The following is a 26,865-nucleotide window of genomic DNA, read 5'->3' as shown; positions in this document are numbered from 1 at the left end:
TTTGTTACTGTCGGTAAAAAAATTTTTATACGTCACAGGTATTCACCTGATTAGGTAGTGAGTTGTGTTCACAGACCATTTACTTTCATACACACTCAATTTATTTAAGGCACCGAAGAAGGTCATTTGTTGACTGAAAATTTTGCCAATTATATACTTTATTATAGTGTGTTAACATCTTTATCGGTATCAGATTGTAACAGAAAAAAATGACATGGAAACACGGATCAGGGTAAAACAGTATTAATTGGAGCGGGGATATAAAACGGCAGAAAAAAATAAGAAAACATAATAATAAAAAAAAATTAAGCAAAAAAAAAAAGAAAAAAAAAAACCCTCCAAAACCGTCTTGGAACCGAAACACGAATATAAGGTATTCGTCCATTGAAAGTTATATATAAAGTATCACTAACCTTCAATGTATTGTTTTGTTAAACTCAAATAAAAATTACTTAGGAATGCCTGTATACCATTCTATTGGATTCCGGTCTTCCGCCCTTAGGCAGAGGTGTACGCTTCCCTTATCCGTTACGCGTCCTACACCCCTGAAGAGTTTCTCATAATCGTTATTACATACTCCCATTGTGCAACTCCTATTAATCATTAAATATTCCCATTGTGACCTCCTATTAATCATTACATTCCCATTGTGCACCTCCTATTAATCGTTGTTACATACCCCCATTGTTCACCTCCTATTAATCGTTATTATATACCCCCATTGTGCACCTCCTATTAATCGTTATTACATATTCCCATTGTACATCTCCTATTTTAGATTTTTCACAGGTTGTGAACGAACCGCATCCATAAGTGAGCTTTGTACAATTTTTCAATCGCTTACCTAGATCTTTTAATCTCAGTTTCCGCTATATAGATTACGTATTATCTTTAAACAATCCTAATTTCGGGGATTTGACACGCCGCATCTACCCCAAAGAACCTGAGATAAAGGATACTACAGACACTGTGAAGTCAGCCTCATATCTTGACCTAAAAGGAAAACTATTGCCCAAACTTTACGACAAACGTGATGACTTTTCATTCAAAATTGTCAACTTCCTTTCATCTGTGGCAACTGCTCCAGCACCTGCATATGGAGTGGTCATATCACAACTCATACGTTAAGCCAGAGCTTGCCGAGACTACGTAGACTTTTTGTATCGCGCTAGAATTCTAACAAATAGGCCTCTGGAGCAGGGTTATGTTGCTACAAAATTGAAGTCATGGCTATAGTAGTTTTATGGGGTCGTCATCATGGATCGTTACGATGTATCCATCTGCGCCATGAAAACTGATTTGTTGAACGTGTCATAGTTTTCTTTCCTATTTCGACTACCCCGGACTTGACTTTTTATGAGCAACTCGGTGGGTGTTTCTAGAAAAGCAGAGGACGCTTAGCCTACCGGTGCAGCTGGTCCATGCTCCCAGTTTTTAGTGGAGTCCGAGTTGCTCATTTGCATTTGTTACTTTGTATGTATGATTTTAGTTACTATATGTTCTTTGTTGTGTATGTCTGTTTTCCATGTCTGGTCTTTGTCCCTGGATTGCATTCTTTTCATTACCGCTAGAATCTTGGTTCCCTTGATTACTCTTTCAAATACTAGTCGAGAACGTATCCTTGAGTCGAAAAGGGCAATTTGATCATGCTGAACACTTTTACCTTATGTCAGAATTTGGCTAAACCTAACGGTTTTGGAGATATATGCGGAATACTGCTTTCTGACCCCTATGTTCTATTTTAGTAACGGTGGCCACGTTTTTCGACGGATCAAAAATCCCCACATCAAATTTATACAGGATATCCCAAGGAACTTAAGTTTGGTTCCAATTGGTCAAGTAGTGTCGGAGAAGAAGATTTTTGAATGGAATAACATTGACAATAGCAACAACAACAAAAAAAAACATCGAAAAAGGGCAATAACTCCAACATGGCTTAACAGATTAAAACGAAAATTTGACCAAAGATATAGCTCATCATGCTGAATACTTTATTTTAGAATATGACTAAACCTAACGGTTTTAGAGATATATGCGAAAAACTACTGTCCGACCCCTATGTTCTATTTTTTTATTAACGGCGGCCATGTTTTTCGACAGATAAAGAATCCCCTCGTCAACTCTATGCAAGAAACCCCATGAAACATTCATTCCAAATTTGGTTCCAGTTGGTTAAGTAGTGTCAGAGGAGAAGAGTTTTGAAAAAATGTTAACGACGACGAATTCCTCATAATCTCTTTAAACAAATGTATAAAATTATATTTATAATGTTTTATTTCAGATCGCCAAGCTCTCAAAGACTGGTACAGCATTTCATTTAAAACGGGGGTATGAAGAGGGGTTCAGGTTATCATTTGACAATTTTTGTTCTATATTTTGGCATTAATCAAATCAAATCAACTATATTGTCATTTTAATCTCATGATTTGTGACAAACAATATAAACATGCAAACAAAAGAGAAAAACACAATTATATATGAATACGATTTTCAAATAAAAGGGGGATTCAAACCGTCGGAAACCACCCTGTTGAATCCGAATTTCGCCATTGCCCTCGAGCTCCTTTCCTAACAGGCGGAATGAGAAACACATTCTAAACACTACAACGTTGCAGAAAGTGCTATACTGATACCAATTCTTTAAAATACATTTTTCATAGTTAATCGTTGATTTTTGCATTTTCTACTTCCACTCCGAAACATTCATAATTACAATGCTCGAGTTAATCCCTCACATTGAACACAACAAGGTGAACATGAATGTAATGGTGCCTAAAAAATCGCAAACCCTTTATGATAAAACAAAAATGCGTTTTTCACAAAAATGCTTTTACTCTTCACTTCCGGATGTTTTGCAAACCCTTTTCGTTATTTCCCGCCGAATTTCCGGAACCCGGTATGCATATATAAATGGGTCTAGTATGTAGTTTACACCACTTAGTGTAAACAAAGCATGTCGCAGGTTCGATGATACAGGTTCGCTTACAAAAAGGTCGTACAGAAAAGTCACGACGAAGGGACTGGTCAAGAAAACCGTTGTTCCAGCGATTAAGAGGTTTGTTTCGAAGGCACGTACTTCCCATGAGTTCCTTGCAATCTTTGCCATACTAATACTTTGATCATGGCGTGATATACTTGACAGATCGACCATTTCCTTATTCTGTACAGATGCGACTTCTGCATTGGAATTAAGCGGATCGCACACTTGATTCACAGAAATACTAATTTTCCTTGCAGTGCCTTGAATTGGGTAATCGTTAGATTTATCGTCCTTCCCTAATCCTTTCTGGCCATTTTTCTGTGTCTGACCTTCAATACTTTTAACGATATGGTCAGAAGCATGGCCTGCTCCAAGGTAGTTCGCAGTCACTCTGAACTCTTTTTGTCGAGACAGGTTCATTGTACCAACTTTACTACTATGTTTAAAGAAACGTATCCAGATCATATGGCTACTCAGAATGTACATTGCTATGATTAGAATAATTAGAAAGGAAACTGGGACCCACAACAAAGCAATGTATAGAGGATAATGTTCGTCCAACAATTTTGGTGGATCGCAGGATTGTATTATTTTGTTCGTTATAAAGGGCATTGTGGAGACAAGAGACAAACCTAGTGTGACAAGGTGCGCGCCAAATACGATACGGTACTTGTATCTTTCGAACTTGTACAAGACGCCATAATTCAGTGATCTGATAGTGAAGAACCTTGTAAAGCAAATAAGAAAGTTAATGATGTAAGATGTACTGAAACCATAAGAAAGGGCACAAATATGAACGACACATTGAGACTTGTTGTGATTCATAATTATCTTCATAAACGTGAAGATAACGACGAAAAAACTGATATTTCCATCGTTCGCGCATAACAATATAACTAACAGGTTGTGAAAAGTCTTTTTAAGTGACTTGATGGCAATACAAACAAATATTCCGTTGATTATGAATGAGACTGCAGCCACTCCGAGACTGACAATTCCAACGGACATATTAATAGATCTGTCATCCACCACTGAATCATTCAGGCCTCTGGTATAGTTCTACAACATAATAATAAGAGGACGATATTGAATATTTTGATATTTAAAAAATCATCATGACTTTTATAGTTATGAAGCTACAAATGAGCTACGAGGAGAGTTGGCGGGTTATACTATTAATGGACGGTACCATCCATTGATATGTATCACCCGTCAAATCACCATAAACACAGAGTTGCTCCCACGAAATATGCAGGCCTACGTTTATAGACTAGTCGGACTGCATATTTGATAGTAGGAACAAGCTCTTGTGTCCATAACGACCCCTTCGGTATAAACAGATAATCAATTGTTAAAGATACAAACCTCATTTGCAGTAAAGATCCTCACTCGGTATTACAAGCTAATTTCGTATTGAGTATCCGTTATGAGGACTCATAATGCGCCAAAATAAGTGAACACTATATTGCATAAGATCAACGGTGTAATGTTTCCCGTTTTGAATGTTTATTGGAAATATATATATTAAAACACTGAATCATCTAATATAAATAATGAACAATGCATTGTCAAAAAGGAACGGTTTATACCAATGTAATCATCAGAACTAGTAATGTACCGCAGTAGGCAATTAATTAAGTGCATTTAAGGATTCGTATGGATTATGCAGTTTGTGGCATTATTATACCATGATAACTAATTGGTTTTAAATATACATATTTATGTTTGAAAAATATAATAAAAAAGTGAAAATTCTAGATTTATTTGGCTGGACGATACCCGCTGAATATGAATGCGTGATGTCAGGGGTTTGAGGGAGCGAGAGTGGACTCAAAACCCTGAATTGGGAGGATGGCTCATTACATGCTCGTATTTTTCAGTTTCTAGGTGACAATAATGAGTTTTACTTAAAACGAGGAATTTTCGAAATCTTATATTCTCTTCCATTTAACCTGTGATGTGCATTTTTTTTCTAGTACCTTACTTCAAACAAGCTTTTGCACATAGAGTGTATAGCATCTTAGCTTTCTATGAGCCAAGGCAATGCATAATTAAACGTATTCCAAGCCATTTGGACGAAGAATGGTACCCATTTTGTTTTTTATTTTACTCCAAATCCTTAGTGTTACTGCAACATTCTTTGTAGCACTGTAAAGCTGAGACGTTGGGCCACATCATGCATTCGGTTTCTTTTCACCCGCTGTACTAGAGTCTTAGACGCTCGAACAATTGAGACACAAAAATCTTGGCTTTCTGAGACAATGCCGTACAAATGTATAGGCTTTTACTGAAAAAGAATCCGAGAATATTTTTGGCGACTAATTGATTCGGTAATGGGAGGTAATAGTATAGTACCTACCTGAAAATCACAATGAAGTTGATGAGTTGGTGTGCATGGTGGACCCTCCCAGCCCATGGACTAATATTACTTGATCTCTGCATCACTTGCGATGTTTATAAACTTTTCATTAGAATGTAAGAAAATTAAGGTTTTTGATAGCTTTTGTCCCAAAATGTTCATTTGAACTATATTTTAATGAAATCATTATTAGGTTTTCCCCAATGTTACCTTAATCCGTAATTATGAAAGTACAAACACATGTAATCTACATGTAAGTACAAAATTGTCAAAGCGTTTGGTTATTTCATACCATGCATGTTTCACTAACTGCCTGATTCTTACAGAGACTGACACTAAAGTGCTGAACCATTATGATATTATTTTCAATAGTTTCAGGTTTGCTAAACAATGAAAGAGTTGTTGCAAGAATATTTAGATATATCACGGTCATAAAGATACAACAGTGGTGGATTAAGGAATTTAAAAAAAAACCAAACAAACAAATAAATGGACCGCTGAATTTCCCGTGGGAGCCGATACAGTGATTTTCATTTTTTATTACTAGTTAATATAGTCAACAATGTTTTTCCATGGATGAGGGGGGAATTCCACCCAACCGACCCCAACCCCGGTCACCACCTCTTGAATCTGCATATATACATAATACTTACAGTCGACATACTTCTTGAGTCTCTGTTGACCATTAACTGTGAAAAATGAAAACAGACTGACAAATATGCACTAGAAGATCAACCGGTCGCGCTTTTCCTGATTTTCCGAAATTTTCGACCAGGGCAACCGTCTGACATAAAAAAAAACTTAACAAAAAAACATTTTTAAATCTATTTAAAGAAAAAGTTTTTATCAATACTTTTGTTACCCACAAGACGCCATATCATTAGTAAGAAAAAAGTCAATGTTATCGTTTGATTTATGACCCTAATATTTTTCGGTATTTAGATGGAAAGAAAAATCCAAGTTTCTTCACTTAGGAGAATTTTTTCCCTACCTTATTCTCTGTAACTGTTGTTCTCATGAATATGAAGAAGAAGAAAGGCATGAGTGTAATTTCCAATTAAATAGATCCATGGAAACAATATTTACACTGTGTTACTATTATTTCTGTGTGGTGTTTTTCCCGCTCATTAGCAGATAAAAGGCGAGAAAAGATAATAACCATACCCACAAATTAGTACTTCGTGGCTACAAATTATTATATCAAGGCCACTGACTTAGCTTTTTTTTCAGACTTTATTTTTCATCGCATAAGGATACTCGCACTTTAAACTGAACAATAATTACAGGTTTTTAATAATTTAATACTTACACTTCAAACCTGTCTTAACCACCACCTATGTGCAGCAGTAACCTGACATTAAAAATATCACTATATAGTACATTATATGCAAATAGCTAGTAACCTGTATATAAGACCACCTATCTTGTGTAACCAGGATTTTGATCTTTCTTGAGATAGAAAAAAGAACAGATATGGTGAAACTATCTAGATATTGTACTTCCATGGTGAAACTATCTAGATTTTATACTTCCGTGGTGAAACGCAACAAAACCATCGTATAACATTTATAAAAATGGTGAATGCTTACAAAAATCACCAAAGGGTATTCAAGAAGCAAGTATGCTCTGAAAGGCCCCGACAACAAAAGTAATAAAACCCAAAATGTGAAAAACATATGATTATCATATGGTGCTCGATTTATATGATAATCATATGATGCAAACCATGTGATTCTCATGTGCGGCACATTTGCCTGTGTAGTCTGGATACCACCTCATTTTATAAATATCTGGATCGAACTGGAGCTTTAGACTATAGGCCACCTGTCGTCCGTCGTCTTCGTCGTCGTTAACATTTTGTCAAATATTTTCTCCTCGTGAACTACAGGAAATAATGCTGAATCGAACTCCCTTTTTAGCTTTAGACTATAGGCCACCTGGCGTAAGTCGTCATCGTCGTCGTTAACATTTTGTCAAAAATTTTCTCCTCGTGAACTACTGGGAATAATACTGAAACTTGATTGGATAGTTCCTTAGGGTATCATGTACAAGGCTTATGCTTAGAAGTTTGATCTTTTGAAAAACATGCACGCCGTTACAAAAAAGGTATATACAGGACAAACACCAATTTTTTTTTAAATCTCCTTATTAGAAGGAGCTGAATTTTGGCAGATGGTAATATGTACAGCTTGATAACACAATTTTACTTGAAAGTCGGTTAACCCATATTTGAGTTATTGCCATTTTAACAGTTTTTGTGAGATTGGTGTTATTATTTTCAAAAATGATTTTCACTGAATTTACAGGTATAATGAAACTTGGTATGATTGTTCCTTGTTGCATTACGTTTGATACATTTGAAAACGTGACTGCAGCTACAAAAAAGGGAATATAGAGCAGGCTCTTTAAAGCCTCTCGTTTATAATGCTTACGATCTTAACCCATACAAATAAATGTTTTAATATTCTGTTCCTTATTCTTTAGTCAAGATCTACTAGGGTAAATTCAGCGTTTCTATGGTACACGAGGGTTGAGTAAAATTGGGGATAAGCAACCTAGAGCGGGGAATGTGGATTCACACTGAATGGGTAAAACGGTTTTCATTTAACTATTCTTTAATTTTAAAAAATATATGTAATATAATTGTAAAAAAAAAAATAAGATAACAACAAAAACACCTCCCCCACCCCCCCCCAAAAAAAAAATAATAATACAAGAAGCAAAACAAAACAAAGCAAAAATTTGGAATTTTTAGATTATAACATCCCAGTTGATATTTTGTATTGACAAAATAAAGCAAAACTACCATTGGGATCTTTGGAGAATAAAATATACGAATATCACTATTTACCTCTAAGAGTAAGGTATACAATGGGTAGCATTATGTACTAACGCACAAACCATTTCTTCTCGATCGGAGGTTAGTATTTTAAGTTAAAAATAAATTCGCAAGCGCGAAAAATTATTTTTTTTCAGCAGCTGCCGGAGTTAAGAAAAAATATTTGAAAATCTATATTGTTAAGTAATTTGGAGATATTGAATCATAATTTGTTTCTGTCCTTGGCTGAGTACAAAAAGTTTTTCGCTAAAATTTTGAAAAAAAAAGTTGTTTTAAGTGAAAAAAAAAGTGACATTCATTTTCTATCTCTTGATTCCAGCGGACGTGGCTTTTGTGCTGAGTTTCGAGATGGAGGTCGATTAAGTGAAGTTCGACTTGAAAATGTTGAAACTAGGATATCGGACAGTTTTAATTGCGGTCATTCTTCAAGGTGTTCAATGTATACCGACAATCGAACCTGAATATTGCATAAACTTGCGCACTGCTACGATGCAACATGTATTTTATTGATTTTTTTAAAATGTAATGTCAGAATGCAGATCTCAACGAAATGTATCAAAGAATATAATGTCAACCTTTGAAGCTGCTTAGAAATGTTTGTAGCTCTCCGTTCTTTCTTTTCATCTCACCCATATTGTTGAAATTTGACGCTGATTTGAGGTGCAAAAATTCAAACAAAAAATATGAATTGATTCAGCACATTCGTACTTTGAGTCACCCCTGTTGTTTCATTTAATATATGTCAGTTTCACACCTACGTATTTTCATTCGTCCAAAGTTCATAATTCCATTTTATTATGCGCCCACGCGCTAATTATCATCTTGTCACATATATAACTTTACAAGTACATCGTAGAACGGACACAAATAAAGCAGTTGCTTTTTAGTAATTTTAAACTACGAGAGAAAATATTTTGCCGGACAATCTTTGACTAGCATTGCTGGAGTAATATACAAAATATATACCTCTGGCTAGTCTTATTTTCTTTTAGAAGGAAGAATCCCTTAATTAACTTGTATATAAAGCAATCAATAAGATTACATCATGTTAAAATCTTTGGGCTATATATATATTATAGATTACAACTACTATAACAAATCGGGAAATTTTGGATTTTGCCTCTAGCACAACCGGAACACGATATGTTAATTGTATGCTCAAAACTGTGTATTGTTACAGCTACTTTGCAACTCATTTCCATTTAGGTAACAACCTTTTGATTGCGTCTAATCAAAATATATTATCAAAGTGCTGAGGCACTGAGTCAAGGAAGACCTCAAATATTCATGTAACCAAATTGCAAGCTAAAAAAACGTTTATGTCCTCAAATTTCTTGACACTTTACACCTAAACCAGCATTTCTTCCAAAATATGATCTCCACTGTGAATCACTGACTATCAATATTATATGGATTTTCAAAGTAAGAAAACAATCCACATTTTGAAATTTCGGGTTGGAGATGCATGAAGTAGACATGAATCCTGTGGACTACGGGAGCTAGGTTGACCAAGGACTTAATCTCAAAGGAGAAATGAGCAAAAAAACTTCTCCTTGTTTGTGCTCTCTTTGACAGTGATTTGTAATAGATTAAATTAACAAATATGTCAATATTGTTAGTTTTCAAACAGAATTTACTAAAGCTTGTCCTTGTCATTGTTGTCTAGATAAGGCCCAGAGTTGAAAGTGTCGAAACTATACACTTTTTTACAATAAATAATTACCTTTCTCTAGGAATTTTTCAATTCAAACAAGGATACAAACTCTTGTTATCAAAACTACTATGCAGTTTAAAAATCTTTAAACTAAAAAAAAAATTGGTAATACCTCATATATTTTAGCAATTTAAGATTCCAATCAAAATGGAAAGTCAAGGATAAAGAGATGTAGTGAATACAGGAAATGTTTTGTCTTTCTTTATAACAAATACACTTTGGATATAAATACATCTTTTCTACTTTCCAAAACAAAAAGGTTACTAGTGAACCCATACCCCATAAGTACTACTTTTTATGATGAATCATTATTGCGCTTAAGCAGATAGTTTTATACCTGTCTGCCTTCAATAATATATGTGCATTCCTTTCATTTTTTTCTGCATGATTTTTTTACCGACATGTATTATATTAAAATACAGGTAACTCTTATGTTTTGCCAACAAATAAGTGTTACGAAATCAGACTTCATATTTATAGTTTTTATTAACAGATGTTGATATGTACCAGCACTTGAGAATCATGAACTTTGTTTCATGCCTAAATAGTGTCCCAGCACAAAAATAGTCCATTTTGCTTTTGTTTTCTCCCCGCTACATCTAGTGAAACTTTAAAAGGGATTACCACTGAAAATAAATCAAGGAAAAAATGATAACAGCGCCTTTGATAAATGTTACAATTTGTAAATACATTGGTCATTGTTAAAACAACATCCCCTCATAATTAGGAAGATCATTAAAGTGGTTTGAAGTAGTGAGTTTAAAACAATAAATTAAAGCCATTTCATGTACTAGACAAAACTTCCAAATACAGAAACAGGAAAGTTGACTGATGATATTGCTTTATGGCTTCTCTCATGTATGGTTTCTAGTTACCTGATGATTTATAATGATATCTGCCCCATTTCAAAATATCTGGATCCATCCCTGAATGTTGATTTATTTATGAGCAATTAATGTCACACTGTAAAGTAAATAACAAATTTGATACATGTATTATTATATTACAAATATCATAATTTCATGTGTGAAATCTTTAATACTGTACTGCATATGCCAGTAACCATAGTTAGAGTACATGCATATGTATTTTTGAAGTTTTCAGTATAAATTTCCTGTTCACAGACAGACAAATGTAAACTGCAAATTTTGCTTAGACATATGACAACTGTTCTATACTAGCAATGTTTACAGTACACCTATCACCAGTTCTGAAAATTTTAAATCATTGTGTACATTGGAAGTATATGAACAAACTTATGTATACCTTCACTTACCTAATACATAATGTACATGTATGAATGTCCCTGAAAATCAGCTCTTAGGAAAGGTCTAATTTTGGGTGCCTTGGTATCCATCATATTTTCAATCCACTTTCATGGACATAGAATTTCTAACCTAATTGACTGTGTCCTTCATGTGTCATGAAATCCTGTATCTAACTTTGAGATCTGCATTCTAAATGTATATCTTGACAATGGACTAAAAGAACCATATTGATAATCAATTATGACTTACATGTATATGGATACAATACACATGTATATTCCATACTGAATATTACATGCCAGAATCTGTATTACATGTGGTATCAACACAAGACTCCTATGTCAACCCACTTAGGGCTATTGGTGGCGGGGTGATATAGGTCGAGGGTGGATACCCCATCAGATACAGATTTTGGCATGTCCTGTTCACCAAAACATATATTTAATTATACTTCAAGTGTGTTCTGTGTGATATAAGGTATGCAATATAGGTCTAGGGGTGTGATATAGGGTATGCAATATAGGTCTAGGGGTCTGATATATGCTATGCCATATACGTCTAGGGGTGTGATATAGGGTATTTAAATCACAGGTCAGCCACAATGATAATGATTGAAAATTTGAGAATGGGGCAATAATACAATAAAAATGTAATCAAATCGTTTTTAACGTATTTAGGAAAATTTTCAGCAGTAATGTCATAAGCAGGGACTCTTTATGCTTTAAAAGTTTGTTTAGCTACATATGAATACCTAATTTTTACTAGATATCCCTCTTTTTGATAGATCAAGATCAACTACTGAATGTGATAAATATGCCACATGGCTTCAATTCATCACAAAATCTAATTCTGATTAAATTTTAATTGCTCCCCCTTTTTCCTTTGTCGCATGACTTCATGTGACATAGAAAAAAGGGGGAGCAATTAAGATCTAATTTTAATTACCAGGGGCGTAGCTCCCTATACGCAAAAACGCACTTGCGTACACATAAAAAATCAACAACAAAAAAGGAGAACGTCTTTTGAATTAGAATACAAGTCTAAGGTGGTACCTTTGAATTTTAAATACAGGTATAATTGTTATTTCTCTGACATAATGATATTTTCTAAGCCAATAATTTCCATTCCTGCTGTATTACTAAACACTTCATATGTAATGTCTGTCATCCGGAATTTAGGATTTCAATCTGCGTACGTTTCGTGCTTTAATTACATTCCTCAAGTTTTTATTGCCCAAACAAAATGGCAAAAAGAAGAATTTTTCTTCTCCACCTTATCCTGATATATTTAAGTCTAATTTTTTGAGTGACGGTAAAAAGCATAGTTAATGACATAGAAATAGGAAAAAGTTCACCATTATAATTAACCTACCAAGTATAGATCTAATAAAAATGTAATGTATGCTTACCCCATTCCATAAATTCATTTAATAGGCGGAGAAATGTAACGAATGCATCATTGCTTAATACAGATATAATCAATGAGATAAAGATATTTCTCACGGAAGCTGTATGCTTCTTTCGTAGGATCTTCGAATCACGTTTTGGTTTCGCCGGCGTAAGTCCGTCTGACTGTTGCATTTACTTTTTACGCCTGTCCCAAGTCAGGAATGTCTGGTCCCTCTGTTAGTCTTTTTTGCGAATATAGTCTGCAATTGCTTATATAGTCTGAAAATGTTAATGTAGTCTGAAAATGCATGTACATATGTATTTCGCTGGGCCTGAGTGTAATGTTATCCTTTGTCGTGAGGTTATCCTCGGCGGAGCCGCCGTTCATTAAAGACACGTCATGTTTGTTGCCGTGGGTTAATATTTTTCATCCTGTTTGTTCGCTGCTACAGGCGACCCATGGGTGAAAACAGGGATCGATGAAAATTTGAAAAAGCTCATTGGAGCCTCGTGATAAAGGTAGTCAAAGTCCTTGAAATTGTGCATAACAACAAGACAACATTTAGTTCAGTCAGAGCCTTAATATACTCATATATCAGTTCAAATTCCAAATGAGTCTCATGAAATTTGTTTTTTCTAACAGAAATTGAAGTGTCAGAAATGGTAAGAATGTGGGATTTTACCGTTTTTTTTCACCACAGCTTCTGGGACCTTCAAGGGCCTCAAGAACCCCTGCCGTAATGCCGTCTTTTTGCGATAGACATGGTCGAGATGCGACCCTGATGATTTGTTTTGAGTACACATCCTTTCGACCTAGCTAATCCCCTGATTACATTGCCTTTCATTCTTACCTTTGTAAAAGACACTGTTTATGTTTCTGCTTTCGAAATCATATTAATTTAACAATTCCATGATTAAAATGTTCATTTTCTAGTTTAAATACTTCATATTGTTTGCTACATGTACATTTGTATGTTTATTCATGTACATGTACACATTGCTTGCATTTTAAATTCCTGCGATCAATATAGGATTTACATGTATTTAACAGTACAATGTGTATAAAATATAGAACAACTTGAAAACTCTCATATGTAAAAATATTTTTTATCAAAATTGTTTAAAAAAATACCTGTAATTTACAAACACTAGAACAATTTCTCAAACCTTCAGGACCCATCTGGCAGAGGCGGATCCACACACTTTGGAAATGAGGGGTGGCAGCTTTGGGTTCCTCAGAAAAGGGGGATGCTAGGACATTATTTGCCATTTTTGTCGATTTAACACATGAAAATTATAATTTTCCTATAAAAAGGAGGGATGCCAACTCCCCTCCACCCCGCTGCACCATCACTGTAATCATAAACATTAAAACTATACTTACGTTTTTTGTACATCACAAAAACGTACATTGCAGCTACGAAAATCCGTTATTAGAAGCTCCCGACATTCGCAATAGATCTTTAGTCAGGAAAGTAGTCTATATTCAACTCCTTGGTAAGATTGACAAACAATTAACACTTTCAAACCTACAGGACCCATCTTGTAATGGTAGACATTAACAATATACTAACAACTCAAAGAGTGTACTATGCAGGTAAAAAAATCCGTCATTAAAAACTTTCGACATCTTCTTGTGAATGTTTGACCGGGTTGCTCGAATAACCAAAAATCTCGGTGTTAAGCGAAAACCAGATTGAAAATCCGAAAACCTCAATAAAACACGTTTCTGGGTGGTATAATTGCTCACTGTGTTATTTAAACACACTTGCAAATAAGTTTTTTATAAGTATTCCGGCACTTTCTAGATACCTAACGAAAATCTGTAATAATCAATATGGCGTCAGTACTTTGAAATTAGTCACTTGACCTTCCGACGCTATATTGTTTTCGGTTATTGGAGGTACTGTCTTTGACCTGCGTCAGGTCAATTAGAAAAATAGTCCTGCTCGCTAAGACAAAATTCAAATAGTTTAAGATAAGTACATAATCATAGAAATATTGCAATTCAACAAATATTACAAAAGCTTTGATGTCATAATACTTCCATCTCTTACGAAAAATAAAGCATCACATATTGATCGGCGGCGGAGCGATATACTAACGTAAATTTGCAAGGTGGAAAAGGGGAAGGGTGAAGAGAACAGACCGCGGAATATTGAGGCAGTTCCATGTGGCAATATCCACTTCCGGTTGAATCCCACTTGCCGATGATCTCTAAGTCAAGTTCAGGCTATAAATAGCCTTCCTTAACAAAATGTATTTATTCTCCCCCATGTTAACGGTTATATTACATGTAGTTCTTCTTTTTGCATACATCGAATCATATTATTTATTTCCATACGTGTAGCCCCGTGCGGATCCGGGTGTTAAAAGAATAGGCCCGCAACAGCGCTAAGCTTGTCGTAAAAGGCGACTAAATAGTGCTAAGAACCCTGGCCGGGGGCTAGGGCGCTCTGCCCACAAAACAACTGGGTGGTGTGCCCCAGGTGGTGGAATGGGGGCGGGTCGTCAGGCCATAATACGGAAAACCTGGCCGCAAACCATAGTGGTGCAACGTGTAAGGAAAGATGTCACGTTCCTCGCACGTTAAAGAACCCTTCTGTGGTATTCTCCCGGAGTAGGAACCATAGAGCTCCGCCACAGGAGGTTAAATTGCCCGATCCTATCCACCTCTCCGTATTCCAGTGGCAATCAAAATTTGTTGACCCCCATTTTCCCTGTGTCCCATCCCATTTTTCATTTCATCATTTCATGTTCATTTTATCATCCATTTCATGTTCATCGTCTGAATATAGCTGAAATATTGCTGCTCGGGCGTTAAACACAAACAATCAATCAATCCATACGTGTAATAGTATAATGTTCATATCAGAGAAATTTAAAAGGATATTTTTTCCCATTTTTAAGATCAAAACAGTCATTTTTAAAAAGGCCTCAAATATGTATTTTGTAATTATTCCGATCACTTCTTCTCTAAATAGAATAGTCGCCCCCTTAGGATATGAATTATGTACTAGAGTACTTCAAAACAGGCAATTTACAGAGGGAGACTTTAATTTTCCCCTCCCATCAATCCCCTTTCCAAGACATTCTTTAAAGTGGCTTTTGCGTTACTGCTATGAAATACTGGATGAAAATAATGATTTTTTCAGTGCAACAATAGGAAGGCTGAATAATTCCGAAAGTGAAAAAGTGTCGATAACTCTTGTTAGAGGATGGTAGTTTTTTTTTCAGTACATGTATATATAAAATATATTTTTTGTGGTAAGTGGTAATGGATAGTAGTGTTGATGTCCTCTTTTTTGTTTTATGTTTCATGTGTACATGTATTTTATGACATAATGATTCGTTTAGTTCCCCTTTTATATATCAGTTGACCAAATAAAAGGATATGCTTTGAGATCAAAGCATTTGTAGAAAAAGTTTTTTTTTATTTTGTGTAAACTTTGGTTAAAAATTATCAAATCATAGCATGGAGCCCAATGTCTTAAATTTCTTGATTTTGGAATCTCCTTTTATATCAGTTTCTGGATCCCCTCCTGAATTTTAAATCTATATAAGAATCGGACTATCCTGGTTCCCGGGACTACGTTCCAGGTATTAGCTACTAGCAATACACTCTCACTTGTATCATATATCCAATGTTCCCCTGAATCTATACACAAGGCATATTCATATACACATTATATTAGGGTGGTGAAGAGTTTTAAAATAATTTTAAAAATGGTTGTTAAAAATTCCTTCAATTTTCAATTCCTATATACATGCAGTAAAAATTTGGAACTTGTACTTCTGCGTGGAGCATGCTCAATGATATATACACTTCCGAAAGGAATATTTGCGGATGTATATGTCGACTACACACGACAGTGTCTATTGTAATTAAACAAATTGCTACTCTTCGATACTACGATTTACTGATTCTGCGTTCTGCCTTTTTATTTCAAGTAAAATATCATCCAACCCCAATAAAAAATCAAATGGTTGCCAACCATGTCCACCACCCCCTTTCTGGAAAAATACCAATTTCTCCCACGTTATATGCAACCGGGTTAAGATCGTGTATTACAATTATGCTGGGAGAAGCATTTTTAAAAAGAGATCTAACCCCAACTTTTTTCTTGATATTCTTTATATTTTGGTTCGTACTGATTGCCGCTGTGTGCGTCTAACAAAAATGATACACGAGTGGAACAATATTTATTTAATAACATATGAAAAAAAAAACTTCCTGTATACAACATCTTACACAACAAAGGTTTCCTTGGGACTGAGCACTGGCCTCAGTCCAGCTGAGACATTTTAAGGCGGGTTGTCTCCCCGGAACAGAGTAACGTTAGAAATTAAAGCCCTTGCAAGTTTATTCAGTATTATGTATTACTGTCATGAACATGTCCATATCGGCTAGGCATTTTTATGTTGGTTTTATACGATCGGTTTTATCATCTGAAAATGGCAAAAATAAATTCATTTAGTATTAAATAAAATAAGCGATTTGATTTTCAAATCTGACTTTAAAAGAATATTTACCCCTATGATTATTCTAAACAAAAATTATATTAACAGTTTCTGTGTTAAAAAGAATACTAGTAAGTAAAAACATTTTTTACTTTTATACCACTGTCAGAGCAATGGTAAAACATAAATATTGTTGGTTTCTTTTTCTAGATAGATACGTACTTGTACAGCCGGGGCAGACCCAAGGCGTAAATAGCAATTGTTTGGCTGTAGATTTTGTGAAAAAAAAAAATCAAGATTTCATGACATTTACTGTTATTTTCCCTAAAATTTAGATGGTGCTTTCGCTGGGTCTGCCCAATATGAATCCGCGCCTGAAAATAGGCGACGAACTTGCCGAATAAAACGCTGAATGAAATGTAATGAAAAGCTTTCATTTCTTTTTTTTAAACCAACCAGAGATATTACAGATAAAATGTAATTTTAAACAAAACCTAACTTAATTATTGATTTGCAACTTACATTCGTTGATTCCATTCTTCTTAATGAGCGTCTCCTCCTCTTTCCAAATGCATCAAAAGCTCCGCCTCCGAAACCGCCTCCCTGACCCTGGAACTGGCTTGCCCCACCCCACTGTCCACCACCTAGTCCTCCACCTAAACCTCCGCCCATGCCCCCGCCGCCAAAGAACATTGGCTGACCATATGAAGGGCTAGGAAATCCTCCAAACGAACCAGGATAATTATATGCACCACCTCCAAATGAACTGGATGGTGACGGGACAGAAATGTATGTTGGCTCTTGCCGGCCCATGCCGCCGAACAATTTTGGCATCAGCGCTCCAGCTCCGAACATAGCAAGTGGTAAGGCTAAGGCCGCTGTAAGAAAAAAAACGTTCATGTCAAGGAATGCATACATGCAAAATAAAATCCAGCCAGACATCTTTGGAAAGACGAACGGTTTTGTCACCGCGTGAGACTGGTTAATTAATAAAAAAAAAGCGGAATTCTGTACGCTGGGTTGATTCTGCAAGATTTCGAGTCATAACCGATTTTTTATTTTAAGTGTTTGTTATTTTTAGACTTATTGTGGATTAGATCGACCTCATTTAATATACATTGTATAACGGGTCATATAGATTTCGAGTTGTGCTTTGCAAGTAAAATATCATCCAACCCCAATTAAAAATCAAATGGTTGCAAAGCCTGTCCACCACCCCCCTGGAAAAAAAAAACCATCCATTTCGGCCACGTTATATGCATCCGGGTTAAGATTGTGTATTATAATTATGCTGGGAGAAGCATTTTCAAAAAAAAAAAAAAAAATCTAACCCCAACGTTTTTCTTGATATTCTTTATATTTTGGTTCTTTACATTTTATTGTCCGTACCGGTAACGTCTTGTCAGCTTGTCACATTCTCATTATTTTGAACTGTTGTAAACATGTTCCTCATCGTCTCAATGCTATAGTAAACGGAAATTAACTTGTGGTTTTTCATTAAGCACTTGTTCTTATAAGACAAAAATATATAGGAAGCACTGTAGATTTAAAAATTAAGGGAAATAACAAGTCTTAAATTTCAAAAACAAAGTACTGACAATGCTGATGGTTCAATCAATTTCCTACTTTTCATAAGTACTACTAGACAGGACATGTCATCATCCATGTTGTTATAGTCTTACTAAGGCAAAAAAGAATTAAAAAAATCTGTGGATATATAAAATCAGAATCTACAATTAATTTGGCAGCAGCAATCAAATACAAAATATTAAAAATTAAAATTTAACTTACGCAGTGGGGCTTTTATAGGTGTGATAAGAATAGCAATAACAAATATTCCAATAAGGTACGCCGTTTTCATGTTGATGGTTTCTGGAAGAAAAATAAATGAAAGATAAACATGTAATAGGTTTTAATTTAGATGTTTTTGAATAAAATATCAAGCGCTTAGTTGTTTGGAAAAGGAACAGTCCCTGTTATTGTGAAGCTTTAACTTTCAATATGAACATTTTATGCTAAAAGATTCTCTGAAAGATTAAGTAGTTTTCCAGATAAGAACCATGCAAAACGCGATTTGTGGTTGTAAAGCCTACATATTTTTATTTTTGATATTTTGTTTAAAAAATGTGATAGTAAACAGAAAATAACATGTGGCTCTTCATGTAACATTTGTTCGTAGGAGACAAATATTATATAGAATGTACTGTAGAATTCAAAATTAAGGGAGATAAATCTGTAAATGACACTAAAATACAATATAAACTGTTGGATTATCAACGTGGGTTATCTCCCAAGAGCAAACAGATTAGAATGCATAAATAATTATACATTTCATCATTTAGGCCTATAAAGCAACTTAAAAGCAAAAAATAAAAAAAAATTGTAGCCTTCTTGTGGATGTATCACATATTACAGAATTTGCATGATTCTTACAAAGACTACTACTTAAAACTTGCATAAACTGTAGATAAAAGTACAGAATGTCCAACAGTCACAGGCAAAGTAAAGCTTCCCTGACAGAAAATAACTACCTTACAATATCTTCAATTCATTTAAAAACGATTGAAATACAAGAATGAAATTAATTATTAAACAAGTGCTTACCGAAAATTCTTTAATTAGAAATTCGGATGCGATGGTACCTTTCGTGTACAGTATAATCCTTCACTTATGGAAATTATCTCAAGAAAACTTTAACATATAAATGAAAAGCAGGAAGTTAAAGGACATAACAAAATAACTAATCATGTTAGAAACAAGTATTTTAAACCAATCACATTTCGAACATCATTTATGACAGGGTATGATGAATAGGTGGAAATGTGCGTTCTCTCCCGGGTGTTACTTAACACACGTCATAGATGAATATGTTTCTTGAATATTTCTTTCATTTTAGTTGTAATGAAACCGTGAAAATTAAGAAAGAACAAAAACGGTAGTTGAAAAGAAACTTACGGGCGTTCATGTGTTTTCGTCCTAATTTAATTTAGTAATACCAATTTTTATTGATTTATTCCGTATTTTCACACTAAATACTGTGTCATTTCTTATGAAGGAAAATGGGAATGCGAACTAACATTTTTTTAAAACTGTTTACACCAGTATTCATGCCGTTTCTCTATATAATTCGGTGAAGATATTAAAGTAAATATAAATTATGGATGCGCACAAATTAGAATACTACCTCGATCTTTGCGTTGTCTACGATTAAAATGCTGGTGATCTCTTAAAAACTGTCGACACTAGAATTTGAGACAGCAACCTCCAAATAATTTTGCTTTCGTTTAAAAGCTGAAAAGTTTACCCATTCCACCGACACGTCGTATTAGATATGTGAATACCAACATCCTGTAGTGACTTCTCTATCATAAGTTAGAATTAAAATTGGTTTCAGTTTTCGTGTAGTTTTGTGAAACTTTGTTAAAATATGATGCGATATCGTTGGTAATGTCATTAATGTCTTTGAAGAAAACCCGTACATTTCGTACTATTTCAAAGAGAGAAATCCGTTTGCGCCACCTAATTTTACCAAAACGTGAACTCTTTAGCGCCAATAATCATTGTACTCGATTGCGCCATTTATACAAGTATAATGAACTATGGTAAAATTTCGTACTTTTTGAAGAAAAATTATTGCTTCTTCCATCCTCCTTCATCTGGGCTGGGAACAGGAAGTATATTAACTAACACTTTGCGTCATTTTAACAATTAAATTGACTTCTACGTTTGCAACTACAGATATATCTTTTTGCAAAGTCAATACAATTGAAATGTAAAATTATATTACCATTCGCACACTTGTTGGTGGAAATGAGTTCCCAGTTCTGGCGCATTTCAAACAGTCAAAGAAAAGCTTTGTGGTGCAAATCACACCTCTAAAAATATGTAATATGCGTTAAAGGACGCTTAATTCCAATATCAAACAGCCTGAACTTTTACATTTACAAGTAGTACGTGTAAACATCGTTCGTAGAGGCTTTATTACAAAAACAGCAGATGGAAAATCAAACTCATATTGAAGTGGTTGGCGTCATACACATTTAAATAGAACTTTGCAAAAGTAAGGGCAACAATCGACCCTAGTAACCACAGTAACAGTTTTAGGTTTATTCGAATTGAAGGCGTTCAAGTGTTTGCTTCTCGTTAAACTGGAGAAATATTTTTGCATGCAATTTTGAATTTTCTCTTTGCTTTGCTAGGTTTATCAAGTTTGATCACGTCCTTTCGCCCTATATATGACATTGAATTCGATGTCTGTGTCACGTTTCATATGAGGTCTTGCCGTTCTGAATGAACAAAAAAAAATCTCGAGTACTTCGTACGAGGACGGTACGGACTCGGCCGAAGTTGCGACGAGTGATATAGACTCAGGTCACCAACGACGGATATGCACAATATATGAGTAAATTGCGACTTATGAAATAAATAAGATTATCATAATTAACTATATAATTGCGTATTTATATCGCAAGATGATACAAGTAATTTGAAAAAAATATTTTAACGCATTTTTCTTTAAATTTAAATATTGGAACGTATAAAAGTAAATAAAACGTCATATTCGCTCATCCAATCAAACGACAGAAGACGTCACTGGTGACCCGGGGTTATATTTGAGCGAAAATATTACCCGGGCTGCCAGGTTACTACATGAATGGAACTAATGATGTCATCTTTATCTGACATCTTCATTGACACTTAACTTCCGGAACATGTTTATTTATTTATATAAACATAAAGACTAGGGAAACCGTCATAATTACCAGAAGAAAGACAAATCGTGGGAAGCTTACACTTTAGCACTTATTGCAAAGTATGTGTGTCGGCCGTTCACCCCCATTAAAATGGGGGAAATTTCTTTCGCATGAAATCGGGATTTAAAAAAAAAATCTTTCCTTGGATTTTAATTCTGTTCACGCCTCTAATTTCAAAGTCCGCCCCTGCAATTGATGGTCGTTTGTAATGAGTTTTTTTTTCGAATTAAGGCTACAAGGTTATGCTTTGGAATATTTTTGCAACACCGACTTACAACAATTCTCAAACTTAATATCTGAATAAATTATTGAAGACAAGCCTCAGACTTAGTATAATTAACGGAAGTCGATACTTAACTGTCCTTCCTGAAGATAATATCAATTTAAAGTTTGGACACACCATAACTACTATTTGGATAAGTTCCATCACTCAACAGCCTGCTGTATCAGCGATGACAGTTCTAAAATGAATATTGGTACAAGCATTTTACATCAGGAACGTTTGTATGCTGAAATTTAGTGTAGAATTGTATGAAAGCTCTCTTGACGTAATACTCTCCAGAATTGCATGTTATGCGATTATTGTCAAAAATGTGCCTTATAAGAATATATTTGTAACTGTAAGGTATTTTTCTAAGAGTTGTAAAAACGGTTTATATGCCAAAATAAGTAAAGGTCGTGTATGACTTACATGATAGTCACTAGGGGCTAGGTCTTGTAGCATAAATACTTCGTAGTTGCGCAATTTTGTTTAATTGGATGTTTATACCCAAATTAAATGCACTGCGCAACTACGAAGTGTTATGTTACAGGACTATGGTGGGGCTCTAGGATCCGCCCATGTAAAGATCAATTAATCTATCATATGTTTCTTAAAATCAGTCAAGGCGTCAATATATGTAATCTGTGGGTAATTCTCCCGCTTCCCCTAGAAAATATATAGGAAATTCAGATGATACGACCGCAGACAGTTGAACAGTGTTCACTTTGGGCAAGTGTGGATACAATATTAGTTTTTGACACACGAAACATAGGGACTCTTACAGTTCATTATGGACACATGTACAACAACTCATTTTGACATAATATTGCACAATATTTTGAAGTTTAATTCAAGTAAAACGTTCAGCTTCAGGGTGCATTCATGGTTCACTTAGTTCCTCATGGTCTCAAAAACTGAATGATAGAGTAAATTTGATAAGCATACTTCTCACATCTCTTGTATTAAGACATGCATTTTTTAAAAGAAATCCAATTAAAAAATCTAAATCGCACCAAAATTAAAAAGCCAATTTTTTTTTGGCGTGCTCCCGTTTGGACCCTTATAACTCGGGGACCGTAGGGGACACTAGAATCTGATTGAAAAGCGCAGGTACGGGTTTTCATGATCAATCTAATTAGAAAATCAGTCCAGAAAATAAGTCAAAGTGCTGTAAGTACTGGAGGTTTTTGATTCTTGTAAAATTGTAGTGTGAACTAAATTTCAAAGATTATCTGATGTAAAATAAAACTGTTATCATACATGTGCATTTTACATATTATTAAGAACTGCTTTTTCACCCTAATATGTATAAACTGAATGTCAATCCATTTTACTGATCAAACCTCACACACATTTACATTTTTCCATTTCACTTATTTACCAAACTTTTAAACCTGCCCAAGGACTATTTAATACTAATAGTAATTTAGTCCCTGACCTGTCCAAAAGTTAATTTACATTTACAACTACATTAACAGAGTATTTATCCTACACTGTAATTATACTTAAATAAAACCAATTTCAGCTTAAGAAAATAATATCCTTGATGAATAGAAGATTTTCCAAAACTAGACACTTTTATCAATTTGAATTTTCCCGCCAATTTTACTTGGTAAAAATCACTGCTCTTCTTTTCCTGTTTATCAATAGAAGGATATTAATGATAGAATTGAGAATTTAACAAATAAACGTGTTAAATGGAACATTCTTAACATATTGTATACTTCTTGACACATTACTGCAAGAATTAAATTCCCTGAATGCAAATTTATTACTAAATATCTTTAAAGACCATAAAGGAGTCTCTCAGATCTTCAGTTGATACGAACACTAGATCTTAATTTCATTTGCAGAAATAATAGAATATTATTAAGCTGAATAAATGTAAGAAACATATTTACTGATTATAAGAGAGGTATTGAATGATATAAAAAGGAATTACATTTGGACTATATTCTTGTGTAGTATTCAGAAATAGTAGGGAAGTTCCAGTGATGGACCGGTGACGTAAGGTATTTTGATCCTGAAGGATCAAAAACCCCAAAAAAGTTTTAAGGTGTGGTCTCACTTTTTCCTCATAGAATGACAATGCTAAATGCTATTTAATAATCTGTTAATTATTCGTAAAACTAAACTGAAATTAATAAGAAATAAATTTAAAAAAAAAAAGAATTGTCAAAGTTGAATGAGTAGTAAAACCTTCTACATCAATTTTTAATGAACACATATTTTACGCTTAATGGCTTTTTGCAGAAGGTTAGGTACATGTATCATCTTCCTCAAACAGTAAGCAACGCTATATCAGAATTGTATGACATTCAGTCCTCTACAACTAAGCACAGAACCGAAAAAAAATTACGCAAACGATTTTGCAGTCGTATAAAAGCAAAAGGACGAGCACAAAGACATCATATGATTAAGAATGAGTGTAGGTTTCATCAAATTCCATTCAGCAGTAGGATTTGCAGTAGGACGAGCGTACGGACAGCATGTTCAATTAATATCTTCCGCTTTTTAAGCGTGGTGTGATCAGCGAGATATATGTATTGTTTGTTATGTGTCGATCGTAACAGGTACATGTATATATAATTATACACTAACTTTTGTTCTACTTTGAGTGACTGCAATTTGTTCCTCTACACATTGTTGGAATAAAAACAAACAAAGATGTTTGACTTGATGTATTATTTTTGCTAATTCATCCACAAACGACTTGCATTATTCATTACTTATTCCACACAGAACACGATGCTCCAGGAATGCTTCATAAAAACGCTCGCCTAGTTACTTCATTGTACTAATGTATATCATTACCAGTTTAATTTCACAAAATTACTATTCATCACTTTTTTTGGGGGCACCAGGGAAAGTATCGTTCTGATTCTCAAACAGATTATTATAAATTCCACCTTTTTGTAGTAAGGCACATTATCGTAAAATTTCGTAGAAATCCATACTTTTGTCCGGAATCCATCTTTATTATGAACGCTGCAGTATGACGACAGTGTCATACTTTTTTTTAAAAATTACTTGCGTCATATAATTTAAAATCACTTTAACTCCCAGGCGCGTAGCTGAGACCAAATTGAAGTGTAGGCAAAATTACTGCAGGGAGTCTAGGGGCCTTGGTAGGGGGTCCATGGGGGCGAACCCCCCCCCGCCCGAAGATCCGCGGAGATAGCGTTTTAGAGCATCATTTATGCCTCTCCTGGATGTATTTTATTTCAAAAAAAAAAATAAAATGGCAAAATTAAGTGCGGGCAAAAGCTTTTTTGCTTAACGGCAGCTACGCGCCTGACTCCCCGCAAACAAAGTTTAGGGTATATAAGAATCCTCCCTTCTGTCTGTTTGTCCATCCGTCGGGCAGTCCACATTTCATGTAAGCGCAACTCCCCTTAGACGCTTAAGAGATTTTTATGAAATTTTATATAAGGTTGGCAATCATATGTAGAAGTGCATGAATAAGTATAGATACTATCGGAGGACCCCAAAACTCCTCCTAAATCGCTAAGGGGTATAACTGGGATATATATTAAACTTACTTGAAGCGAGGGTATACTCTTGGCGAGCTTGTTCACAGTATTTCTAGTTTTCTCTCTTTCGTAGCTTTTGAGATATAGCTACATCCCAATGTCCTATTCTTAGCTATGATTGCCATTTTAATTTAACTACAAGCATGTCAAATAAATAAATTGTATCTAACAGCTGTATGATACCCTTTCTCTGTAATTGATCATGGGTACAGATCCAAAGATTTTGAAAAAAAGTGGCTCTCAAGAGCCCAAATCGCTCATCTTGTTTGATAGCTTAAAAAAGTTGAAAACATACAAAAACTAAAATGGGTCAAACACTTGCAGAGATGATATTTGTCATAATTCTGAACATTTTTTGCTAAAAAAATAATTATCATTTTACTTATGTTTTTCAGACAAATAGGTTATGCGTTTAACAGGGATCCACTGTATTGGCTAAAAACTATTAAAAAATGTCATATTTTGCATTTCAAGAGCAATAACTTTAACAAGATGTCGTCCAATACTTTGATCCAATGCTGACTTTTGTAGACCTTATCACAAGTCATTTCAGCTGTAGAAAGAATTTGGCTGAACCTTGCGGTTTTAGAGATATATGAGAAAAACTACTGTCTAATCCCTATTTTCTATTTCTAGTGATGGCGGCCATGTTTTTCGACAGAAAAATACATCTTTTTTAGCCTTTTATATATTTTTTTAAAATTTTTTATTTGAAGTCTTCTTTTACTGGAACATGTAGTGTTCTCCACAGGCCAAATATAGCACTATGCTTCACAGCTCTATTAATTTACATTTTGAAAAGAATGAACTTTTACCACTGTGCTTTAATTAATCACATTTTGGTAAGAATGCACTATGAACACTATAGCATTAATGGTTATATTTTTATAAGTATGCACTTCGAACCCTGTCAGTGTGCTATCATTGATTAAATTTTGGTAAGAATGTACTATAAGCAATGGGCCATTATTTATATTTCATTGACAATGAACTACAAACACAACGACACTGACCATTTAGTAGTGAGGGGAAGGGCTGGATTTTTTTTAAAATTAGATGTTGGAGCAAAATAAAATTTTTTACTCATCCATAGAAAAAATTAAAATAGTGATTCTAAATTTTCCCCTCTACTTAACAAGGAAGATTTTTTAAAAATAATTTTGCACTTGTGCAAAAAACAAAAAGAATTCTAATCTGACATCAAATAGCACCATCCTGAAGATAAAAACATTCAGTGCCTAAGCTACTTAAAATTTATAGTAAGAACAGTGGACTTTTTTCTATGAACAAAAACAAAAAACAACAGC

General features: G+C 34.5%; 2 protein-coding genes and 1 long non-coding RNA gene across 4 annotated transcripts; all 3 read right to left on the bottom strand.

Annotated features, from left to right (window-relative positions):
• Nucleotides 1–2,400: 2,400 nt before the first annotated feature.
• On the bottom strand, nucleotides 2,401–4,231 carry LOC148621136 (uncharacterized). The gene has a single exon (XM_088573964.1). The coding sequence runs from the start codon at nucleotides 3,986–3,988 to the stop codon at nucleotides 2,831–2,833; it is 1,158 nt and encodes a 385-aa protein (XP_088430090.1). The 5' UTR covers nucleotides 3,989–4,231; the 3' UTR covers nucleotides 2,401–2,830.
• A 5,784-nt stretch (nucleotides 4,232–10,015) lies between these two features.
• On the bottom strand, nucleotides 10,016–11,360 carry LOC148621135 (uncharacterized). Its single transcript, XR_015920840.1, has 3 exons — nucleotides 11,169–11,360; nucleotides 10,768–10,855; nucleotides 10,016–10,518 (listed from the first exon to the last, which is right to left on the bottom strand). It is a non-coding gene; the product is annotated as an uncharacterized LOC148621135 (long non-coding RNA).
• Nucleotides 11,361–16,740: 5,380 nt separating this feature from the next.
• LOC148621134 (uncharacterized) lies at nucleotides 16,741–23,034 on the bottom strand. 2 transcript variants are annotated; one of them, XM_088575207.1, is made up of 4 exons: nucleotides 19,614–23,034; nucleotides 18,801–18,881; nucleotides 17,532–17,887; nucleotides 16,741–16,997 (listed from the first exon to the last, which is right to left on the bottom strand). In XM_088575207.1, exons 2-4 carry the CDS (start codon nucleotides 18,868–18,870, stop codon nucleotides 16,977–16,979), a joined length of 447 nt encoding a protein of 148 aa, XP_088431333.1. In that variant the 5' UTR covers nucleotides 18,871–18,881; nucleotides 19,614–23,034; the 3' UTR covers nucleotides 16,741–16,976. The 2 variants fall into 2 exon arrangements, with proteins under 2 accessions (XP_088431333.1, XP_088431334.1); XM_088575208.1 differs by lacking the exon at nucleotides 19,614–23,034 and having other exon boundaries at nucleotides 18,801–19,605.
• Between the last annotated feature and the right edge of the window lie 3,831 nt (nucleotides 23,035–26,865).

The sequence above is a fragment of the Perna viridis genome, chromosome 3 (assembly GCF_037379345.1).
Source record: "Perna viridis isolate PV_CMFRI_1.1 ecotype Kerala chromosome 3, ASM3737934v1, whole genome shotgun sequence".
Lineage (NCBI taxonomy): Eukaryota > Metazoa > Mollusca > Bivalvia > Mytilida > Mytilidae > Perna > Perna viridis.
This window is presented reverse-complemented; position numbering and strand designations above follow the sequence as displayed.